General features: G+C 44.0%; 1 protein-coding gene across 2 annotated transcripts; it reads right to left on the bottom strand.

Annotated features, from left to right (window-relative positions):
• Positions 1 to 926: 926 nt before the first annotated feature.
• Positions 927 to 19307, bottom strand: mgab (MAX dimerization protein MGA b). 2 transcript variants are annotated; one of them, XM_086189888.1, is made up of 22 exons: positions 19103 to 19307; positions 15080 to 16210; positions 14229 to 14655; positions 13613 to 13709; positions 13368 to 13481; positions 13150 to 13278; positions 12097 to 12210; positions 11567 to 11963; positions 11232 to 11436; positions 10782 to 11019; positions 10176 to 10345; positions 9379 to 9589; positions 9078 to 9292; positions 8749 to 8988; positions 8307 to 8571; positions 7073 to 7677; positions 6856 to 6953; positions 6695 to 6734; positions 6153 to 6317; positions 5204 to 5315; positions 4071 to 4955; positions 927 to 3064 (listed from the first exon to the last, which is right to left on the bottom strand). In XM_086189888.1, exons 2-22 carry the CDS (start codon positions 16189 to 16191, stop codon positions 2370 to 2372), a joined length of 6534 nt encoding a protein of 2177 aa, XP_086046014.1. In that variant the 5' UTR covers positions 16192 to 16210; positions 19103 to 19307; the 3' UTR covers positions 927 to 2369. The 2 variants fall into 2 exon arrangements, with proteins under 2 accessions (XP_086046014.1, XP_086046012.1); XM_086189886.1 differs by lacking the exon at positions 19103 to 19307 and adding an exon at positions 18717 to 18944 and having other exon boundaries at positions 928 to 3064.
• Between the last annotated feature and the right edge of the window lie 1566 nt (positions 19308 to 20873).

Raw genomic sequence — 20873 nt, 5'->3', positions numbered from 1 at the left:
TATGTGTGTGTATGTATATATATATACATATATGTATATATATATGTGTATATATATGTGTGTGTGTGTGTATATATATATATATATATATATATATATATATATATATATATATATATATATATATATATATATATATATATATATATATATATATAAACACGCAGCAGCTTTCAGAGTGAGGAGGGATTTCAGGTCGAGTTACAGCACAAGGTGGCTGCACCAGGCCACGTGCACCAAGCAGCCTTCTCACCGGGGAGGCCACACCCCCTCCACCGACGTCACATAAGTACACTTAGCAAAACACACGGACGTCAATAGCTGCTATGAAGATAACAACAATCTTATTGGATCCTTGGTTCACCTGATTGTCTTGATGGCCAAGTTCTCCAAAACTCTCCCTTCCCTAAAGTTCCACATTGACCTCAAGAAACGCTGAGTCGATAGAAATGATTGGAGATGAGAAGTGCAGAAGATGTTTGCATAATTCAAACTATGTTTAAAGAAATATAATTGCCTTGCATTGTATTTTCTGAAATGTGTTTATTCTGTAGTTGCCATATTCTTAATGTGTTGTTTGACTCATGTCTAGAATTATGATGATGCCTTGTTGAGTGAACACCACATTGTAATACGTCTTTAATGAAAGAAAAACCGAATGTCATGATAATGCGTCTTTTGTCATGCTTATTGTCCTACGTCATTTAAGTGATACGACTTCTTGTGTGAATCTCCCAATCAAACGCAATCAATAAAAGCCAAGTGCATGAAGTGTTGCTGCGCCGTTTTAAAGGCTGCAGATCAGCATTTTTTTTGCCCTTCATCTCCCAAGCGCTTCATCAGAAGTGGACGTTAATTAACACACAACTGAATAAATCGGAGTTGAACCGCAGCGGTTTTATCTACAAGCGCCCATTTAGCTGGCAAGCAATCGCATCAACTTAAAAGTTCGTGGGGCTGTGTATCAGGTGACATCACGTTTGCTTGACTTGTCATCACCAGGACGCGGTGGCGTGTGTTGGTATGATAAAGGTCCCCGGAGTGGATCACACTGATGACATCACGTTGAAGGTCACCGTTGTAAATGCATGTCGTTTTTATTCATTTTTCAAGGCCACACAAGCTTTTAATTTAATAAGATAACAACCCATGAAGAGGATATACTGAAATTAAAAAGAAACAATATTTACAGGTCATTTCCGACAGATAAAGTCCACGGCTGATAGCGTTCATCTCGACTGGTCCTGACAGTCAGTGTTTAAATTAACTTGCCTGTGTTTGTCTTCGAAATGCAGATCGTTTTTGTCCTTTTAAAGACGTCACAGGATGGTTGTACCAAAATCAAAGTGCTCCGGCAAATGGAAAACAAGAATATGCGTCAAACAAACCCTCACTAAAAATGACACGAGACTAGATTTCCTACAAGTCGCCGTACGGAATGGATGGCTTTCAAATCTCTCTCTCTGACGTTAGGCTGACATAATCCATTGACATAATTTCATGTTCATTTGTATAAGACAGATCGGTGATGAGTGACTTAAAATAAACCCCCAATATACTGTTTCCTGTAAAAGCCCATGCAAAAAAAAAAGGAAAAGAAAGAATGCAAAGTTGATATTTATGACAAGAAAAAAAAAAAATCCAAACGGTTTGTGTGAGTAACCATGAAATGTCCTTGTACATTCAACAGGTCAATGGATGCATTCTGTCAAGGTCCTTGTACCAAAAGAAACAGCTTCTCTCTCCAGCAAAGGGAAAGGTTTGCTGATTAAGAGCATCAAGTATTTTCCTGGGTGATTTTCATTCACCTACAGGCACATGAGGTCACTCAGGGCCTTTGTCCACCAAACCTGTTTTTCCTCTACCTGAAAACTTCCAGCTGGGAGTGTTTGATGGTGCAGCGTTCAGTTGCTATGATACAGAGTATCTGTGAAGGTACAAATGTCAGCACAAGGCACTTCCCTCCTGTCCAGACTCTGGGTGGAATAAAGGCTGAGCCACGGAGGAGACAAGAGGGTTCCTGAACTTGTGGGCAAGGAAACGTCTGAACGAGCACAATCGCCTGATTCAAGATGACACTTGTGACGGTTTTGTTCCTTGTTGTGCAGCCCCTCCCCAACTCTGATTGGATGACTCGGTAAATAGAAAAGAAAAGAAAAAGCTGTTTTATCCAATGCTGAGCCTTTTTTAACTCTTGCTGACTAGAAAACAAAAACACGTATGGCACTCAGGTCCGGAAAAACACTTGGTGGACAGGCCCTTATTGACCTAAGTGACAGAGATTCCCAGCAGTGTTCCATGTTTCTGCCTCAGGGAGGTGTGAGGTTTCAGTGTAAGACTATTCAAGGTCCAATGGCTGTCGTCAAAGTCTATTCAGAATCCAGTTCAGGTTCAAGTTCCTGTTCTACATCTATCCAGGACCGTTTCTTGGCACTGGGGAAGTCCTTTCCCAAAGCCCCCCGGGTTAAAGGTCGTGAAGTTGAAAGGGTTTTTGTTGTCCTCAATGCAGGACTTGTAAAATCTCTGTCGGCGCTGGTCGGGTTCGATCCCGATTTGACGGTAGGACTCCACGGCTTGAAGGACCAATTCTTTGGAGGCCTCCCTCTTCTACGTTTGACTGGCACCGAGTTACTGTCAACCGTTCCTGAGGTGCCATTAGCTTTTGTCTTGGCCATTTTCAAAGTCACCTTTTCACTGTCATTGCCATTTTTAGCGGCGTCAATTGGACTAGAGGTTTCTTTTCTACCAGCATCTTCTCCCACGGTATGTTTTCGAGGTCTGCCTCTGCTACGACGGAGGGGAGTTTCAGTTTCCAGCTTGGATTTATGAACCAACTCTCCAGGTTTAAACCTCAAAAAGCCAGAATGTGAAGGCTTTGATTCAGAGTTTGAAGACTGTAGTGTTTTCTGCTCCTCTGGAGTGCAGCTGCTCTCTGAATCGGAGAGCCCTTGATTCATGGATGAGTCCATATCGGAAGGCTGCGTACTGGACGAAGAGTTAATCTCATCCTCCTCTCCCTCCTGCCTGGGTTTCAAAAACATCAGTGTATACACGCCTTGACGAGCTGTGACAAGACAAAATCACGTTTAGTGTGAAAATATAAATTAACACATGTAAATAAAAGTGGATATGAATTAGTCAGTGGGTTTACACGCACAGCTGCCGTAGTTACAGCTTGATTAAACCACTTAATTTGACCACTGCCCTTGTCCGTGTATAGAAGAATCAAGAAAAAAATCTGATTTATTGATGGAAGTGTGCCTGCCTTAGGGTTGGGACACCAGGCAGCCTGGTGCTTTTTGGCTTAACATAGGTGAGCAAACTATGGTGAAACTTTCCTGATGTGCAGCACAATGAGTGAAAGCAGCCATGAGGGTTTGGGTCTTCCTGCTGCCGTTTGCATATTTAACAAGTAGCCCACCTCGAGTTTAGGCTGCAAACTTGACATTTTCTGGTACAGGGGATGCTACAATGTACAGCAGAGCCCGTGCTGCCCCTGCTCTCTCTACTGCTGTCCCACACCTGTCATCAAATGAAAAATCGGCGCCATGGGATTCCTGACCAAATATCAGGTTTGTTTAGCTCAGTGGTGATGAAAGTGTACTCAGACGCAGAGCAATTAAGAGTGCAGGCCAGCAGGGGAGGGGGGGTGGGGGGCAATCTTAATTCAACAGTGTACAAGGCAACCAGGACTGTGTGAATGTGCTCTTGAAGAAAAACAGATTACGTTCAGACAGCACTCAGCTTGTCGTGACTGTCCAGAAATGTGTTCTTTTCATCGTAGCATGCATCTGAGTTAAATCCAAGGAGCTAAACTACAAGCATACGACGCCTTGGCCAATTTGGAGCAGACTGAGGGTGAACATGCCTGAGTGAACCAATCTCCAAATGCACTTTAAAAAAAAAAAAAAATTATGTCAGTCTGACTTAAAACACACACTTATGAATTCAGCCAGACTTACATGTTAATGTCCAGTTGAAGTGGGACAAATGCAATTGACTTTTTCCAGCATCCTGTGAAGCTACTGATGTGAGATCAGGTTATGATTGGACATCCAATGATAACTTACTTGGTCTCAGGGATGAGGGCAGTATGATCCTGCCGGTCTTGGAACGGATGAGAGGCAGAGAAATAGCTGGTGGGAGGCAGGCAGGTGGAGCTGGGATCTCAGGTGTTGATGATACAGGGGAGGCTCCATCCTCTGCTGCAGGGACTTGAGATTTAGCTGCGCCTGCTTGAGCTGGAGACTGGCTAGAAGTAGGTGTGATGACTTGAGCCGGATCTGCAGGTACTTCCGGAAGACTCTCACCCTCCCGATGTTGCCCGTGCTGAACTGCAGACACCAGGTTACCCGTCTGGTTCTGTGTCTGCAGTGACGGTGCAGAGACCTCCACCTGGGCTGGAGATGTCACTGCTTTGCTACAAGACTGTGCAGCAGGCAGCTGAGTGTTAATGCCTGTTTTCGCTGAAGTGCTTTCCACATTTTGCTCATGTTTTGGCGCTGTCTGATATACACTGTTTTGGGCAGGAGTCTTAGGCTGAAGCCCGGATGTGGTTTGCTGTACGTTGTTTTGCGCTTGAGCCTTGACTAGGTTAGGCTGAAGCTGGGTTGTGGTCCAGTGTATGTTGTTTTGGGCTGGAGCTTTGGGCTGAGGCCAGGATGTGGTCTGGTGTGTGTTGTTTCCAGCCTGAGCTTTGTCTAGGTTAGACTGAAGCCAGGGTGCTATCTGGTGGAAATAGTTTTGGCCTCCAGTCGTATGTAGGTTAGCCTGACTTGGATCCATGTGGACGACGGACAGTGTGGGCTTCAGTTTGGCCTCTTCAGCTTGCAGGAAAGCCGCTCTGGACAGAAGGAGACTGGAAAAGAACGGCCTCCATATCTGTGACTTTTCTCTGGCCTTCTGTTTCTCGTAGACCTCCTTCAGCTTGTGTTTAATCTTCTCCTCTGACTTCCCTAAGAAGGCGGCATTCAACATAACAGTGAGGGCAACATCGAATTAACAGACACTTCTTCAGTTCATTCAAGCACACACAAGTGTAGTTTATTATTGCACTCAACATCTGAGTGGCCTTTTTAACATTTAAATGACATTCTTTTTTATCTAAAGGTATTCACATATAGTCGGTTTGGGATACCGTTCCACTTCAATGTCATACAAATTACTAAAAGGTAGCAACAAACAACAATAGAAATTAACTTACCAGACAAAACACACAACCTCTTCAAATAGACCGACTGCTGCTCAGTCAGCTTCCTCTTCTCCTCCTCCAGCCTCTTAGAGGTTTCAGTCAGACTCTGGATTTCTTTTAGAGTCTGTAAACATGACAGGACAGAACAAAGAAAGCCTAAATACCGAGTGGCTAGTTTATGTAGTCTCTTTGGAGCAAACGTAACAGGATGGAATTGTTTCATTTCCACTGGAGAGTTGAGTTTTAAACCAAATCAAAAGTGCCAGCTCCCCAAGTATATGGCGATGCAGTGAGCGAGGGGTCTCAGTTTCGGTCCACTGATGCCGTGACTTCATCTCTACACAGCCTGCCTCCCTGTCCTCATTGTATAATAGCCTAGCTTGATGAGTGGCTGCCTCCAGGAGATTAGATTTTTTAAATATTGCTGGTAGATTTATTAACCTCGACTCGCTCTCTTCCTCGCTCTCTCTCTGGAGGTCATCATGCACTGATTTGTGATTGTTAAACCTTGCAAGCCCGGTGTCAGTTTTAGAGCAGCGATCAATAAAGGAAATCTCCACCGTGCCTGACTCCACTGCTCCTCCAACCAGCACCTCCCCAAGCTGCATCACATCCCAGTTGCCCAAGACCTCCTCTTCACAATCCCATTACTCCATCCACTACTCCCCAGGGTAGGGAGGGGGGGGGCCATGTTCAAGCTGACTGAGGCTCTTGAAATTTCCTCCACAATGCACACTAAGTAGATTTCAGTGGGTTGGTAAATGCAGGAGCGAGACTCCAGCGACCCTGCGTGTCATTTCTGTCCAACTTTCCGACGTTATTACGAGGAACGGTGTAGTCTGCTTGGAGCAAGAACTCTGCCAATCAACATCGCTGGTGGGTAGCAAATAAACTCAACACCGATATCAGGCCCCGAACCCAAGCAGCCAACGCAGTCAAGCCCCAAACCTGTAGAACTGACCAGAGAGAGAATCCGTAGTCTCGGGACTCCTGGGTCGCTCTTGAGGATCTTCTGTAGTAGGTCGAAACGGAACCTTTGTTCACAGCGTCGTTGTCTTTCTAACGCTGTGTGGTTCCTTCGCCTCTGCCTGTTGTCCCCCGTGGCTTGTTCGTCATCTGCTGGAGGCTGAAATGGAGAGAGAGAAGAGTTGTTGGACAACAACTTCAATAATGTCCTTCAAAAAACATGCAGTAGCCAGTGTCATTGTGGGTTCCCTAAATCAAAAGCTGATGGGATTTTTAAAACTACTATCAATTTTTAAGCCAAATACTGCCATTGTGCGTACAGATTTAATTATAGGCTGTATAGGAACTGCAATGGCCGTTTTTAAGACAAAGCTGCGTCTAATTTCACATGCTGAAATCTTCCGGACATTGAGATGAGGTAACCAAACCTTCAACAGTGCTACCTTACTTTTAGGTTTTCAGAGTCATTCCTACAGCCAATCTATACTGAGTATTTCTACATTATCAAATACTGCTACTAGGCAGAAAATGTTGTACCTGAGTGTTGAGCTGTGATCTTATATAGTCAATGGAATACCTGAAAGAAGGAAAAGGAAAATTTACAGAACCAAATTTCAGGTGTGATATTACTTAATCAATGGAAGGACAAATGCAAATGTTCACATTAATTCTCTGTTTCACCAGCGTGCATAAATTACCCTGATCCCAAAGATGCCTTGAGGGCTGTTTTCCTCAGTTTAGCGATGGCCATTTCTTGCTTTTCTTCTTCTACAGTCTCAATATCCACAAGTTCCTCCTGAGGAAAACCATAGTCAACATTCCCTTTTTCAAAGCTGCAACACTTTCCATTTATGAAAATCGTCCACTTTTTCCATAATAACACAAATGTTCAGCAGAAAAATGTGCTACACTTACAGCTTCATCTCCGTCGGCACAGTAGTCAGAGAAGTCGGAGCTTTCATCCTTCACGGAAAAATCCAAGTTTGATTCCTCTTTCCTTGCTGCCACATTATTGACATCAAGCTGGTGTGATTGAATCTCGCCATCACTCCTCAGCTCAGGGGCAGCCTCCACTGATCTGACACTTGATAGCCTCTTAGCTCCGTTAGAGGTGTCCAAACTAGGACACTTCACATCTGAATCTGCAGCGCTCTCTGTGTCAGTAGGCCCTTTAGCCTCAGACTTTTTTGCTTCATCATTAGCGGGCTTTGGTAGCTGGATAAGAGTGAAGCCCCCAGGAAGGGAGACTCCTGGCAGGTTCTGGACTTTTGTGCTCTGGTTAGCTGGAGGGCAGATCCTGAATGAATATGTTCCCCTCTGTCCCAAGAAGCTGGGGGTTTTCAGTGACGGGGACACGGTGAGAGAGACAGGGAAGGACGTGCACTTTTTCTGGAAGACATTGACTGGGTTGTGCTGGCTTGGTGTGATGATTTGGATGGGTTTGACTGTTGTGGAGCTTTTTGGAACTTGAGCCAAAGTGGTGGCTACTTTCTTCCAGAAGTCTGGTTGTAAAAATTGAACTGAGGAAAGAAATGATAGAGGACAGAGTGATCATCCTGTAATGTCTGGCTTCATTAACAGATACGGTCAAACAAAACTAATCCTGAGAAACAGAAAACACTTTTCCCTCTCCAATGCTTCCGTAACGGTTTACCTACAAACTAATTTTGTGTGTATATACTCAGTTTACAACATACATACCCGCTAACTGCTAAATGCGAGTAGGTTTTCAATTTAGTCTGTCAATCACCTATGGAAGTCTACTAACTGGCAGGTAAATGTTTGTGCCAAAATAGTAACATAAGACGTTAAAAAGATTCAAACAGTCTACACTTGAGAGATGTGCCACCTTCAACTAAACAAAAGGGACTTAATGGTGCATTCCGGTAAACCTTGTAAACTCTGAAATCCAGTAAGGTTGTTTAAAATGGAAAAATGTATATTTTTGTCTTGTTTTCCTTTGTTGAAATTCATAATTCTGTCACCACTTTTTAATCATTTCAATACAGCATTTAAAAAAAAAAACCCCACAAAGAACAGCTAAGATCTAGTTTCCAATACTTTAAAAACATAAATAAAATGATGAGAAGCAGTCAGGATAAAAACTTTGGCCTTTAGCTGTGGTCCTAGAACAGAAAAACAAACTTACTTGTTGGGCTTAGGGTTTGTATCTTCAGATCAGTGGTTTGCTTTGCAGTGACAACGGGGTGTACTATCGTACCAGCTGCATTTATGTGCAGAGCAGCAGAAGTATTGACTTTGTGAGAAGGCTCTGGTTTCTGAGAGCTTTGACTTGAAATGTTGCTGAGACCGTGCAGTCTGCCCGTGACGTAAGCTGCGAGGCGATTGGCAGGATGGAGAGATCCCATGTTTCCCAGCAACAGTCTGGCCTGATTGTAGCATTTACCGTTTACCTGTCCAAGTAAGAAGACATATGTAGCTTACAAGCTTGTCTAAAGTATTTCTGTACATTTTACTGAGTGTGAATCATCACAATAGCTCTTCTACTACCAAGCACACCCACAAATTCCTAAAACAACAGTTGTATAGGGGCCCAACCCAGACAGACATGCCATTTCCTTGAGCCTGACCTGTATGAGCCCATCTACTTGGCAACCAGCAGGTTTCCTCCTAGCTCTCAGTCTGCCAGCAGGCAACACTCCACCCAGGAACGGGGCGACGCCAACCCGCAACCCTGGTGCCTCATATAGGCCATCTTCCTCGTCTGTATCCACTTCCCCAAGAGAGCTGTGACTAGCACTCTTTTCCTCATCGCTGTTGTCAAAATCATCCTCATCATCACTAGCATTTGTGGGTTTGCTGATGTTTACCTAGAAGAAAGTGTAGCAGGGTAGAACATTGAGGTTTTTTTTTCCATTTTTCTCATGAGAAAGTGATTCGCTATTCTTGATTAACTCACCCTGTAGGTGATAACAGAACCACTGGGCTTCCGAATGAAGATCTTTGTGACCAGGCGGATGCAGTAAGGTCCTATACGGAACCGCCGCGGCAATCTACTCTGTTTCATGCGTCGACATAAAGCTTCAAGGACCATTTTGCGATCTTTGCCCCATTGACACGCTGACTGGATTTCTATTTGCTTCCTTGCATGACTTTCATTTGATGTGGTCTGTCCTGCTCAGAAACATGAGGCATTAATGTTTGTATAGAGCAGCGACTCCATTCAACACTAAAGAATTCCAACTTCTCTTTATATTTACCTGCTTTTTTAAAAGGCGTTACAGTTCTGAAGTATGTTTTTGGCTCGCTGTCAGTCGTCTTCTTTGCAGAGGCGATTGGTGTGGAAGTCTCCAGAGTCTTGGGTTCTATGGTGACTTCCGGAGGCGGCTTGCTGTTGAACTCTCTGACTCGTGCACACGTCATGAAGCTCTCGAAGTAGCGATACACCGGGTCCTTCTCCTCTTCAGGGATCTACAATTATTAGTTTTAGTTAGATTTGGTTGCTTAAAACTGCAGAAAAAAAACACCTTTATGAGCATTAAAACTCCCAGAGGTGGATTAAAAACACATAAAGATAAAGAAGGATTTTAACACTTAATAAATGTGAGGGTCACATTGATGGTACTACGTGCAGCATTTTGATTCACTTTTCTCCTTAGAAGCAAGAGTCCCTGCAAATCAATAATGTTTTTCAGGGTGATCAGCTTTATCTCTTCCAGCCAAAGGGCATGAGGGTCACTGGATGGTTTGATGCGTACGTCAACAGTTGAAACCCCACACTATGGCCTTTGCTGTCGTCTTATCCCAACACAATTGTACACCTACGGGAAATTTGGGACTGGTAGACAGCCCTCTCCACCTCCATCAACAAAAATGAAAGAACAGTTTTTTGGGAAAACGCTGTTCAATCTCTCCAGAGGCTTGCAGAATCTCCAAAACACACAAACGCTACATTAACCTCTTTATACTGTCACCCGCCTGTATTTTAATGTCAGACATTTCTTATTCAAACAAGTGGAAGAACTTATGTTGAACTCAAGGGGAGGGATCATTTTACCTGTTGAGTCACTCGAGATGCAGAGTTGTGTTTTGCACTCTTTGTGAGGACCACGCATGAACTTTTTGGGGCAAAGAGCGGCTCTGAATCCACATCACGAATGTTGGGATTCCACAGCTTCTTAGAACGGGACCCTGGCCGATGGCCCTCGTGTCCCTTGTAAGTCATTGCTGGGAAGAAATAAGAGCAAGTCATTCACTTTGTTTAATGTAGCTTCAATGGGGTTACAAGCAACGTGGGGAGAAAAGCAGGAAAATAAGTGTGGGGTTTCATTGCTTCTGAAAGGGGAATTATGTTTCATTACTGTTTGTCAGCAGTGGGAAGAGCACAGTCAAAGAAGGAGGACCCCATTTCATTTTGGGACAGATTCACACATTAAAGGGTCAACTGCAGAATTGGTGTTGCCAAACCATTCAACGCTGTTTGGTAAATCTGACCAAAATTTCCTGGAAAGTACAACATCCACCTTGACGGAGGTCTGCTCTCTCCAGGAGTAATTTAAAATGTGGCTCATGTTCAAGAGCACATCAATGGACAATTACTAATCTAATAAATAATCTGTTAAAAAAAAAAAGCTATTGATACATTTATTAGTTGAAACCTTACAGAAGATGGGTTGGATCTTCTGTTCACTGTCCTGGGAGGTCAGCTGCTTGGCGATCATGCGCTTGAAGCAGGAACACTCAAACATGCACTCAGGCTGCCGGCAATGGAGAGGAGCTCTCCTTGGAGAGTTGAGACTGGAACACACACAGCCCAGTCTGCAGAACTGCTGGCCACACTCGGGTCTTGCAGCAATATGCTTTGGATGCTGGTGATCCATCGAAGCATCAGTGTAGGGCATCTGGTGGAACAGGACGAAAGAAAACCCATTTAAAATTCCATACCTTCGATGTTTTCATGCTACGTGTGCGGGTGTGCTATTGGTCATCCGAGCGCTGCTCTTCACATCACCTGTTCACTGATTTTAGTCTCAGTTTCAACACTAACACTACTACCATACTAGTGAGAAATGACAATGTTACACACATAAATATACAAAGAATAAATATGTACCTCTTTAGTCAGAATCACAGACAAAGCCACTGACAGCCTGTCTGGACCCAGCTGGGTTCTAGTCAGGCCCTGATCCAGGGCTTCCATCTCCATCTGTAACAGTTTGCGCTGGAACCTTATGAGGCCTGAAGGTCTGCGTGTTACAGCAGGGCTCAGCCCAGAGCTCACTGGTCTCTGGCTGACCACTGCCTGGAATGTGGATAGTCTGAAGAGACAAGAACATTTTAATTTTTAGACGAGGTAAGTCCAGTTGCCTAAATAGATTATTTTTGAGAATTACGATGACCTGGAGGACTGACAATATACACCAATACATACAATAAAAACACTTTTACCCATGTGAAGAACTATTTGAAGCAGCATGTGCTCCGACTTCAGGCCCGGGTCCAGGTGGTGTGTGTGTTAGTGCAGGCTGCTGTGGAAACTGCATGGGTGTCACAGAGCTGGGTAGAGGAGGAGCTGGTGATTTCAAGGCAGAGTAGAGCAGAGGTTTATGGGAAAGGGGACAAGGCCTGTTGATAGCCACCGGGGCTTTGGATGCAGCTCTCTGATGCTTGAGTACGCTGGCCAGGGTTTTTACATAGCTGGAGCTTTTAGCGGGCAGCTGATAGGCCACAGAGCCCTCAGGGTTGGTAGAAAAGGCAGCAGCACGCTCGCTGATTTGCTGAGCTTCGCTCTCCAAGTACTCATCCAGCATGTTGCTGCAGAAGGCAGATAGGTTCTTTTGTGATGCTTTAGAAGAGGGAGAATACAGAGATGAATTCATCAGTGAGGAACAATAAATCAAACACAAGGCAGTTGATGTTGTAATAACTGGAATGGCTAGTCTAGTACCATCACTTGAAAAAGAGAGACAGAACCTCACCATCACAGTTGGATGGAGATGTTTCGTCTCTTTTTATAAATTTGTTTCTCCATCCCTTTATTTTTGTCATGTCACTTGTCTTTCCAGTGCGTGAGATGAAAGGTAGTCGCTCATCTGCGAACAAAACAAAGTGCATTAGCTTGCAGTTACACGCTGTACCAGCACACTTGTAGGCGTCACCATCTTGAGTGCCGTAGCAGGAAAGCAGCAGTTTCATGCTCTACATTGTCACATCACTATACTACACAGTCATTACTGTACTCATATGCTCCATGCTTATTATAAAAAAACATTGGTTATGTTGCTCATGGCAAAAAAATATTCACAAAGACTTACTCAGAGAAAAATTGTGAATTAAGTTCATCTTAAAAAACATTTAAATCCTAAGCAAAGACCCTGCTATTAGAGAAACATCACAAACGTTAAAGATGGACCCGAGGCCACAAGTTTGACAACAATTAGCCACCAGTAGGACCAGCAGAACCCCAGTAGAACGGCAGCACGTGTCTGTTTATTCGTAGGATATCTCACAAACCAATGGGCGGAACTGATGGAATCTGGCTGAGAGATAATAAATGATACGAGGATCAAGTGGCGAGCTTGGTCAAATTGTAGATTCTGGGTCCTGAAGACTGTTCTAGGCCATTGGAGAGAAATTAATGGAATTTTTCTGGATATATCACAGATGCATTTTGATAAAAATCCATGGGAATCCATGTGAAATGGCTAAAAGAAAGAAGAGCATTTTGGTTTCTAGAATTTTTCTTATTAAAATGGTTAATATCCCCGACAAATGCACATTTTGATTAAAATTCAATGAGGCTGAGTATTTTAATCAGAGGAACTAAGTGTGAGACGAAGACCAATTTTTGGCCGTTGGGAACAAAATGATGAGCAGACTTTGAAGACACTAAGCTCACATTCTCTAGCCAAATAGCCTCCCTGGCTGAAATGTAGACTGCTAGTGCCCAATTTCACGTAAGAAAAGCAGCTGCTGGAATATTGTGTAATAAGAACGAGGCAGAACAAACCGTCATAGACGGTCTAACTTACTGTCAGGACACACGGCGGCGCCATCACTGTCTTGCTCTGGCAGGTTCAGGGGAGGTAGTGGCAGACGGACCCCCAGATAATGCAGGTCAATGGAAATGTTGGGATCAAGGGAGCTCAACTTCAAACCCACTAACAGAACAACAGATACAGTTCAAAATATATCGACACTATATTTGTTCTCTTCCATGCGTTTTAAATATCGGAGCATATCAACTCACCTTCTCGCAGCAATGGATGGATGACTTGTCTGTGTTTGAGAACTTGGAGGTCCTTCAGCAAGCTGGCCTCTAAGAGGGCGATCTTCTCCTCCTCCATCTCTGGGGTCCCCAATTCTGAAAGTTTACAGAAGATCATGCGCATGACATTGTATTCAGTATAACTGCATCAAATGTGGGTTTGAATGGTGATAGTTTTTAGAATGCAATACATAAACTTATTTGCTGTGTCGCTCAGGAATCCTTACCCCTATCCTTCAATGGGGCCGACATCCCAGTGGAAACTGGAGATTCAGAGGAGGCTGTGTTGGCAGGTCGGTCCCTGACATGAATCTCAAGGGCTTCCTTTGACACAAAAGAACAGAAGAGCTGTGATAGTCAAAAAAACAACAACAAAAAAACCTTTACCTACAGAGCTTCAGATCACACAATGACAAATACTGTTTCAACACTGGGACTGGCTGCAAACACTCAAATTTAAAAATCACATTTAGGGGTTGTGAATATTCAGGTGTGTGTGTTTTTTTCCTGCTGATATTCCTCATCACACTCAAAACGCTGCACCTCCAAGGTTCTCTGCAAGCACTCCGGTAACCCTTTGATGGTCCCAGGCCGTTACCACACCTCCACAAACCTACAGTGAGGCCTTTTTGATGCTAATTTCTGCAACAGAATGTGTTAAATGCAGATGAGAGCTGAACAACTTGTGTCCGAAACTGTTCATTCGCTTTTAGAGAATTTATAACTACAAACAGAAAGAGACTATTGACATTATCAAGTCATGGTGGAAGGACTTGGCTGAAACCGCGAGCACCGTTCTCACTAAAACCACATTGTCTGGACTGTGCATGTGGTGTTGTTTACCTTTGTGGTGAAGGATACAAACAGTAAGCCCTCTACATCATCCAGCTCTGGTTGCGTGGCGACACTCAAAGATGGCTTGTGGTGGAAGGTGGGGGAGGCAGCAGTAGCTCTCCAGCGTGTCATCCTCCTCTTCTTTCTCTTGCGGTATCCAGGTGATAGTCTTGGTGTGGAAGCTGAGGATGTCACACATGCAGCTTCAGCGGTTCCTGAGATGCGCGCCTGTTTGTTAGGGGTAACATCTTCACGTTTTTCCTCCTTGGGTTCTGAGCGCGGTGATTTTTGGACAAGCACAAGCTCGCCGAGGTCCCCTCTATCATATCGGGCGAATGTTTCATCCTTGCTGGTGGGCGTGTACATGATGGGCTTCAGGACCAATCTGGTCTCTGGCTCATGTGAGAGAGGAGCAGAGGGCTTCTGTGGTGTCGGGCTGTGAGAAGGGAAAAAGCAAGTTAAACAAAACTTGAGCTCAGTAGGAAAACAAATGGTTTGTTTTGGTGGCACCAATGTAGCAATCCGAAGCTTATTAAAGCTTTATTATTAATAAATGCATCTTTGTATGCAGAAATGTGTAATAGATGCCGTGTTTGAGTTGTGACACACTCAATAAATATTCATGCCCTCTTGTTGTCAGAAACATCAAAACAACAATCTCAACACAGGCAACGCTATCAAAAGGATTCTTTAGGAACTGAACATGCAGATGTTACTGAAATAAGAGCATTTTAGCAAAAAACATTCCAATGCAACTATAAAACTTAAAAATCTCCCAAGTTACATACGACTATAAATTAGAATGCAACACATCAGAGTGAATAAAAGCAAACGCAGACTCAAAACTCCATAAAACTCACCTCCCATCAACTTCCGCCTCTTTGCTTTCCCTGAGTTCTTCTGCAGGTTGTAAAACAGGAAGCTGAACGTCTGTCATCACAAACCGGGTCTCTGCAGGGACTCTGTTCAGGCGGGGGTTGTTCCCGTCCTCCCTAAACCCCTTTGCAAATGGATTATGATTAATTTTCAGCTGTGTGATACGGAAGTTCTGATAAGTCGTCACAGCCATAAATTCTGTTTGTGGAAAGGTGAAGGTCATGCTCTCTGGTCCCATGATAAAAGGCTGGTCAGGTGCGTGCATGTCCCCCTCCAGGACAGGTATCACATGTAGTCTGGGAATGTAACGGTGCATGGATTGGAGGATTATATGCCCCTCTTGAAGTTGGGGATTATTAGTTAATTTGAGTTTATAGAAGGACACCAGCCCGCCCATCCAATCTGAGCCTCGAGCTGGTGAGTAATGATGGGAAAAGGCCCGGATCAGACCCTGGGATTGGTGTTCTGCTTGTCCTGCCACCTCCCATTTCATTGAGCTCCAGCGGTACCTATAGTGGTCCGTTGGAACTATAGACAGCACCAGGCTGTACTTTTGGTGAGGATCTAGACCTGCGAGGCGATATCGACAGTATGGGAACATCCTTCGCCCCGGTTTCGTGAGAATCATCTCAGTTCCACAGATGTTAAACTGCTTCCACACGCTGTTATTCTCCAGCGTGACACTGACACCTTTGAAGGTCAACACAGACGGAAAGTCTTGGTCCGGTTCAGGACTTCCAAATTTGCTTGCTGGTACCACAGACGGTGGAAGTGATTCTGATATGTTGACGAGACTCGTCCCAGTGCACGTTAGAGAGTCTGCTGCTGATGCGATCTGTGAGGTAGGTGGGCTTGTTTCAACGCTCCTCTCTAAGCTGGTAGGTGATGCTACAGCCGGCTTGGCTAGGCTAGCCTCCGCAGGTGAGGAGAGAGACGAACTGCAGCCATTACTCGCCACTGAGACAGCCTTGTTCTCCATCGCTGCATCACCGAAACTAGGTCCCAGGGCGGAGGAGGGCACACTCTGTGAGACAGCCTCATCCTTTACTGCTTGTTGGTCCTCCATGGATGGAAGGTCAGAGTCTGTCGCAGGCATCGCAGCTGGCTTCGTTCACCTGTCAGAAAGTTGTGCGTTAATAAAGACATCATTTCTCCAATGTAGCAACGATTCAAGGAATATGAATGATTGCATCAGACAGAACGTGGAAATGAAAGACAACAATAATCCGAACAGTACTGACAAATGTAATAAAAGCAATTACAGCTGCAACCACAGATCAATACAACCTCAAGTGTGTAGTTCTCTAAATAAAAGAAGTCTCTCAGCACTGCTTACTGGAGGATTTAGCCATAAAATCAGCAACATTTGTAATATTAATACAAGATTTAGTAATTCTCAGATTTATATAAATTATACAGGCTAAACACACTTATTAGATGGCGAGAGTTACTTAATCTCCAGCAATAGATGCTACAAAGATGGGATGTTCTGGCTGTCGGTCACAGACATTCGGGATCTCCAACTGTTTGATATGACAAAGAGCTCGCCTGCTAAACTTTATGAAATGTAATCTGTGCAAGTCATAGATCAGATATGTGTGTGTGTTTGTGTGCGTGTTTTGTCCATTAGGAATTCTAATAAAAATCATATCACTGCAGGGCATTTTAGGCTGCACCCTCTGAAAAATAAATAAGCTACTAATGGAGAAATCATTATTTATTTAAAATCAAGGGCCTTGTGTGGTCCTACGGTAAACTGATGGCAACTTGTTTTACGATGATGGCAGTGTAAAACATGTATGACAGGACAAGAATTTAAGAGTAAATTCTGCTATTCTGGAGGTCTAGTAAAGGGATGAAACGCCATCCTTTGAAAAGATATTCCCTCAGATTAACAAGGGGTTGTTGTAATGCTAACCAAGGCCTTAGCATCGCCATGGGCTCTCTCAACTCAACATTACAATGGATTTTGATTTATTGCAGGGGGGGGGGGGGAAGCAAACACTGCTGAGACTTACACGTTTTGTTCAGCAAGATCATCTCCACCAATTAACCCCATTTGTATCATGTTGAAACAGTTCCAAGCGATGAGCTAACCCCAGGCTAATTTAGCCACTTGTTAGCAACCATCTCGGTTTTAACAGACTTAAACATCTTCAAATCGTATCTTATATTGTAGAATAAAAGAATAAAATATCTTTGAGAGTTTGAGAACCTATCTCAAGGATTTAACACCACCAAAAATAAAAACAACCTCAAGGGACTTTGACACCAGTAAAACAAATGTTCCGAATGCTAACTTATTTCCTGTGTGGCGCTACATGGTGTTTTGATACTAACAGCAGGCAGCGCCGGCTCATCTGTCAGTCCTCTGGCTCTCAAGAGTATTTCTCAGCATTTGTATATGTTGTATGACAATGAGCATGCAGTGTATGGGATGTTAGTGTTATATGCTGCACTATATAAAAATCTCAGGGATCCATGTCTTCAGAATCTGGATCTATTAGTCAATTCTATTTTAAAGATATTAATATCGGCCAAGTTTCTGCTGGTCTTCTTCAAATACCATGCTAACACATGATGATGTCACAGTTTGATGAATACCTATGAGCTTTTCCAGGTTTTGTTTTCTTTTGAATCTGTTTTACATCACATAAAAACATTAGTAAACATCAATACACCAATATCCTGCACGTCTAACGTGAGATGTGTGGTCAGTCCATATGTAAATTATCTAGACTGGACCCCCCCCCCCCAAGAGATGCAAGAACTACTTCTGAAGAAGTTTTTGAGCAAATCTGCCTTGAAGGAAGCTGGAATTATCCGCTGCGTTCTCAAATTCTGATTTTGTGGGGTCACGGAGGGTTGAGTTTACCTCATGTTTTGCATCATTAAAAACAGAAAAAGCACCGTGTGACTAGAATAAACAGTTATAAATAGCATAAAGAGGCAGTGTGTGAGTGTGCGTGTATTTTTACTCTAACGTGTAGTTTATCTTGTCAATGACAGGAAAGTGGACTTTGTCATCCTGGAAGGAGCTGCCAGTCGCTCCGGTGTGACTGACCAATAACCTCCCTCGTGTCTCGGCAGAGGCTGAAGTGCTCGGACAGGCCCGTGGTGCAACTGTGTCAAACACGCATCAACCGCGGAGTAACGACACCGTTTACACCTCAAACTACCTGGGTTAAATCACCTCCGCCAACGGCACGGCTCAAGCCCAGAGAGAGGCACCTTGTTTTTGTGTCGCCTCCCCTTCCTCGCCACCCCCCTCTCCTCCCTTCCTCACCCAGTCACACCAGCACACAGATGCATCGGCCTCAAAAAAAAAAAAAAGGTGTTAATCGGTCGAATAAGAGTATCAAGTGGCTTCTAACCGTCGCGTTCGGCACGGGGATACGACCGTCGCCTTCCGCGTGACTACTTCTCCTTCTCGAACGCGACACACGGATGAGAATTCAAGTTTATTTTTATTTTTTTTTCTTTTAGAAATGGGTCTCTTTCTTCCTATCACACACCAGAGAGAGAGAGAGGGGGGAAAGGAGGGAAGGAAGGCCGCCCGCTCCTTCACTCCTTCACACAAGTTGAGGGGGAAAAAAGTTGCAGGTCTCTCCAACGTCTCACCTCTCTTCGTAGGGGTCGGGTGGCTCCCCGGTTGCCGGCAGCTACGCGACGGTTGCGTCCCGGTGTGTGCGACTCACAACTGTTGCCGTCAAGAGGAGGAAGAAGAAGAAGAAGAAGAAGAGGCGGCGAGGCGAATCCCCCCTCGAACACACAAAAAAATAACAAACTGGCAAATGGAGGCCGACAGCCACGCCAGAGTGTGCTCGCATCGACCGACCCGAGCGTGCACGCCGTAAAGCAGCCAAGGCGCATGCACAATATCACCCCCCCCCCCCTCTCTGTCTTCAATGGCGCGTGATTCCCGGGCCGCCGCCAGCGCGAGGAAAGCGGGAGTCCTCCACCACCACCACCATCGCAGGAATCACCCCCCCCCCCTTCATACTCACCTCGAGCTCTGAGGACAACTCTCACCAAGTTTACGCGATTTTTTTTTTTTTTTACGAATTAAAAAAAAAACATCTTCCAACTGAGAGAAAACTTTTACTCCCTCTCTACCTTTTCAAACACGTTCCCATTTTCTCACCCACTCAGAATACACACACTCTTCTCCCTGTCTCTCCCTCACACACATAAACATACACACACACACACATCCGTGCTCTCACGGGCTGTGACGTCACACATCCACAATGGCGGTTCTGCTCCGGGAGCCAATGCGCAAGCTCCCCTCCGGAGGATTTTAGCGTCCAGTAGTTTCAGCGTGGTGAAAGAGGGGGGAAAAAATGACCTGGTTGATTTAGCGTGTGGAATATTTTCCTGACGAAAAATTAAAAAAAAATCAAATATCGAGCATTCTTATGCGGTGATGACCAAGTGAAGCAATGATCAAGTGAAGCCCAAAGACGCCGTTAACCTGGATTTGTCCCTGATAAAATGGCGGCGCCACGAACCAGAGGACAAAAAAAAAAAAAATTGCCCAACTAACATTTATTTTGTGGAAACTTTTAACGAGCTTCATGAATTAAATCGTTTAAAAAAAAACGTATACTTTAAAGTTTAAACCACCCAGATGTTGTTTGTTCCTTGTTGTTTTGTTTAGGAAAAAATAGTCTAGTTTTTAAGTACGAATAACCTCTACAATCACTGACGGAAAATAAAGTATTTAAGCTCTGTAGCTACCTAATATTTGAGTAAACGCTTTACACTTGGAACCTAGCGGAGTATTTCTACTTCATGTTAATTTATGCTATCACATACTTGTGTTCGTGGAAAATATTGCACTTTTTTTTTTTAACCAACCTGTATGCATAATTGTGGTTCTTCCTGAATATCATTGTTTTTAAACTTTAAACATGTCTGAGAAATCGATTTTTGTGTGTGTGTGTGTGTGTGTGTGTAAGGATTTACAATTGCTAGAGATAACAACCGGCACACTTGAGTCAATTCATATGCGTAGGGTGAATGGAAAATATCCCCATAATGTCAAGTAATTTTTTTTTTTAAATACTCAAAAATATGTGTGGCCTTCGTGTCACGTGTTGTATTTCTAACTGTGCAATAACTGATATATAAATATGCAGGCAGAGCCACAAAAGTGACGGGTTTGTCGTGTTTCATATTCTGCGTTATTCTTTTTGTTCCAGTGATAACTCTCTTTGCCAACTTGTACTTTTTGAGCTGCGGTAAAGTGAATCTTCTTGCTGTAGGGTTACTACGGCTGTTTGTCCTCGTCCTCCTCGCCACTGACAGGCAGGAGTGCAACAAATTCTCCTCGAGTCTCAGGTGGGTAGTGTACACACGGATGGGTTTTGTTCCCTAATTCACTAAAAACAGAAAGCGTCACATTGAAAATGTGGACTGAACAAATAAAGAAACAAGATGAAGTCAGAACGCAGCGTGACAGCCAGCAGAAGCCTTTTTAAAAACTGGGAAGTGCAAGATTAGCACACGTGTGCTCATCCATGTTTGAGACCTTTTGGAGTTTGTGTTGCTCTTAATTTGCTCACAGGCTTATTGCAGTAAAAGAAAACACACCATTAATCTATGCAGAGGAACAATGTGAGTGATACTTCCCCTAATACCACTTTAAAACTGCAATAGTTGCAATGACCATTTTTTCAGCTCCACCAGCAACCTTCAACTGTAGAAAATAAGTGGACGGAGCATGTGTAACCGACGAGGAAGTGAGTCGAACCTGCAGTTCTTCTGATGGCCAGC

This window comes from Aulostomus chinensis, chromosome 20 (assembly GCF_037954235.1).
Source record: "Aulostomus chinensis isolate RoL2024-O1b breed Wild chromosome 20, RoL_Achi_v1.0, whole genome shotgun sequence".
Classification (NCBI taxonomy): Eukaryota; Metazoa; Chordata; class Actinopteri; order Syngnathiformes; family Aulostomidae; genus Aulostomus; species Aulostomus chinensis.
The sequence above is the reverse complement of the archived record's forward strand: the minus strand, read 5'-3'. Positions and strand labels throughout refer to the sequence as shown.

Coding starts and splice junctions, on each gene's coding strand:
- mgab (XM_086189888.1), bottom strand. CDS start 16,191: ATGCCTGCGACAGACTCTGACCTTCCATCCATGGAGGACCAACAAGCA. Junction 13,482..13,612: donor GGCCCCATTGAAGGATAGGG/GTAAGGATTCCT, acceptor GTAAACTTTCAG/AATTGGGGACCCCAGAGATG. Junction 4,956..5,203: donor GAGGTTGTGTGTTTTGTCTG/GTAAGTTAATTT, acceptor CCGCCTTCTTAG/GGAAGTCAGAGGAGAAGATT.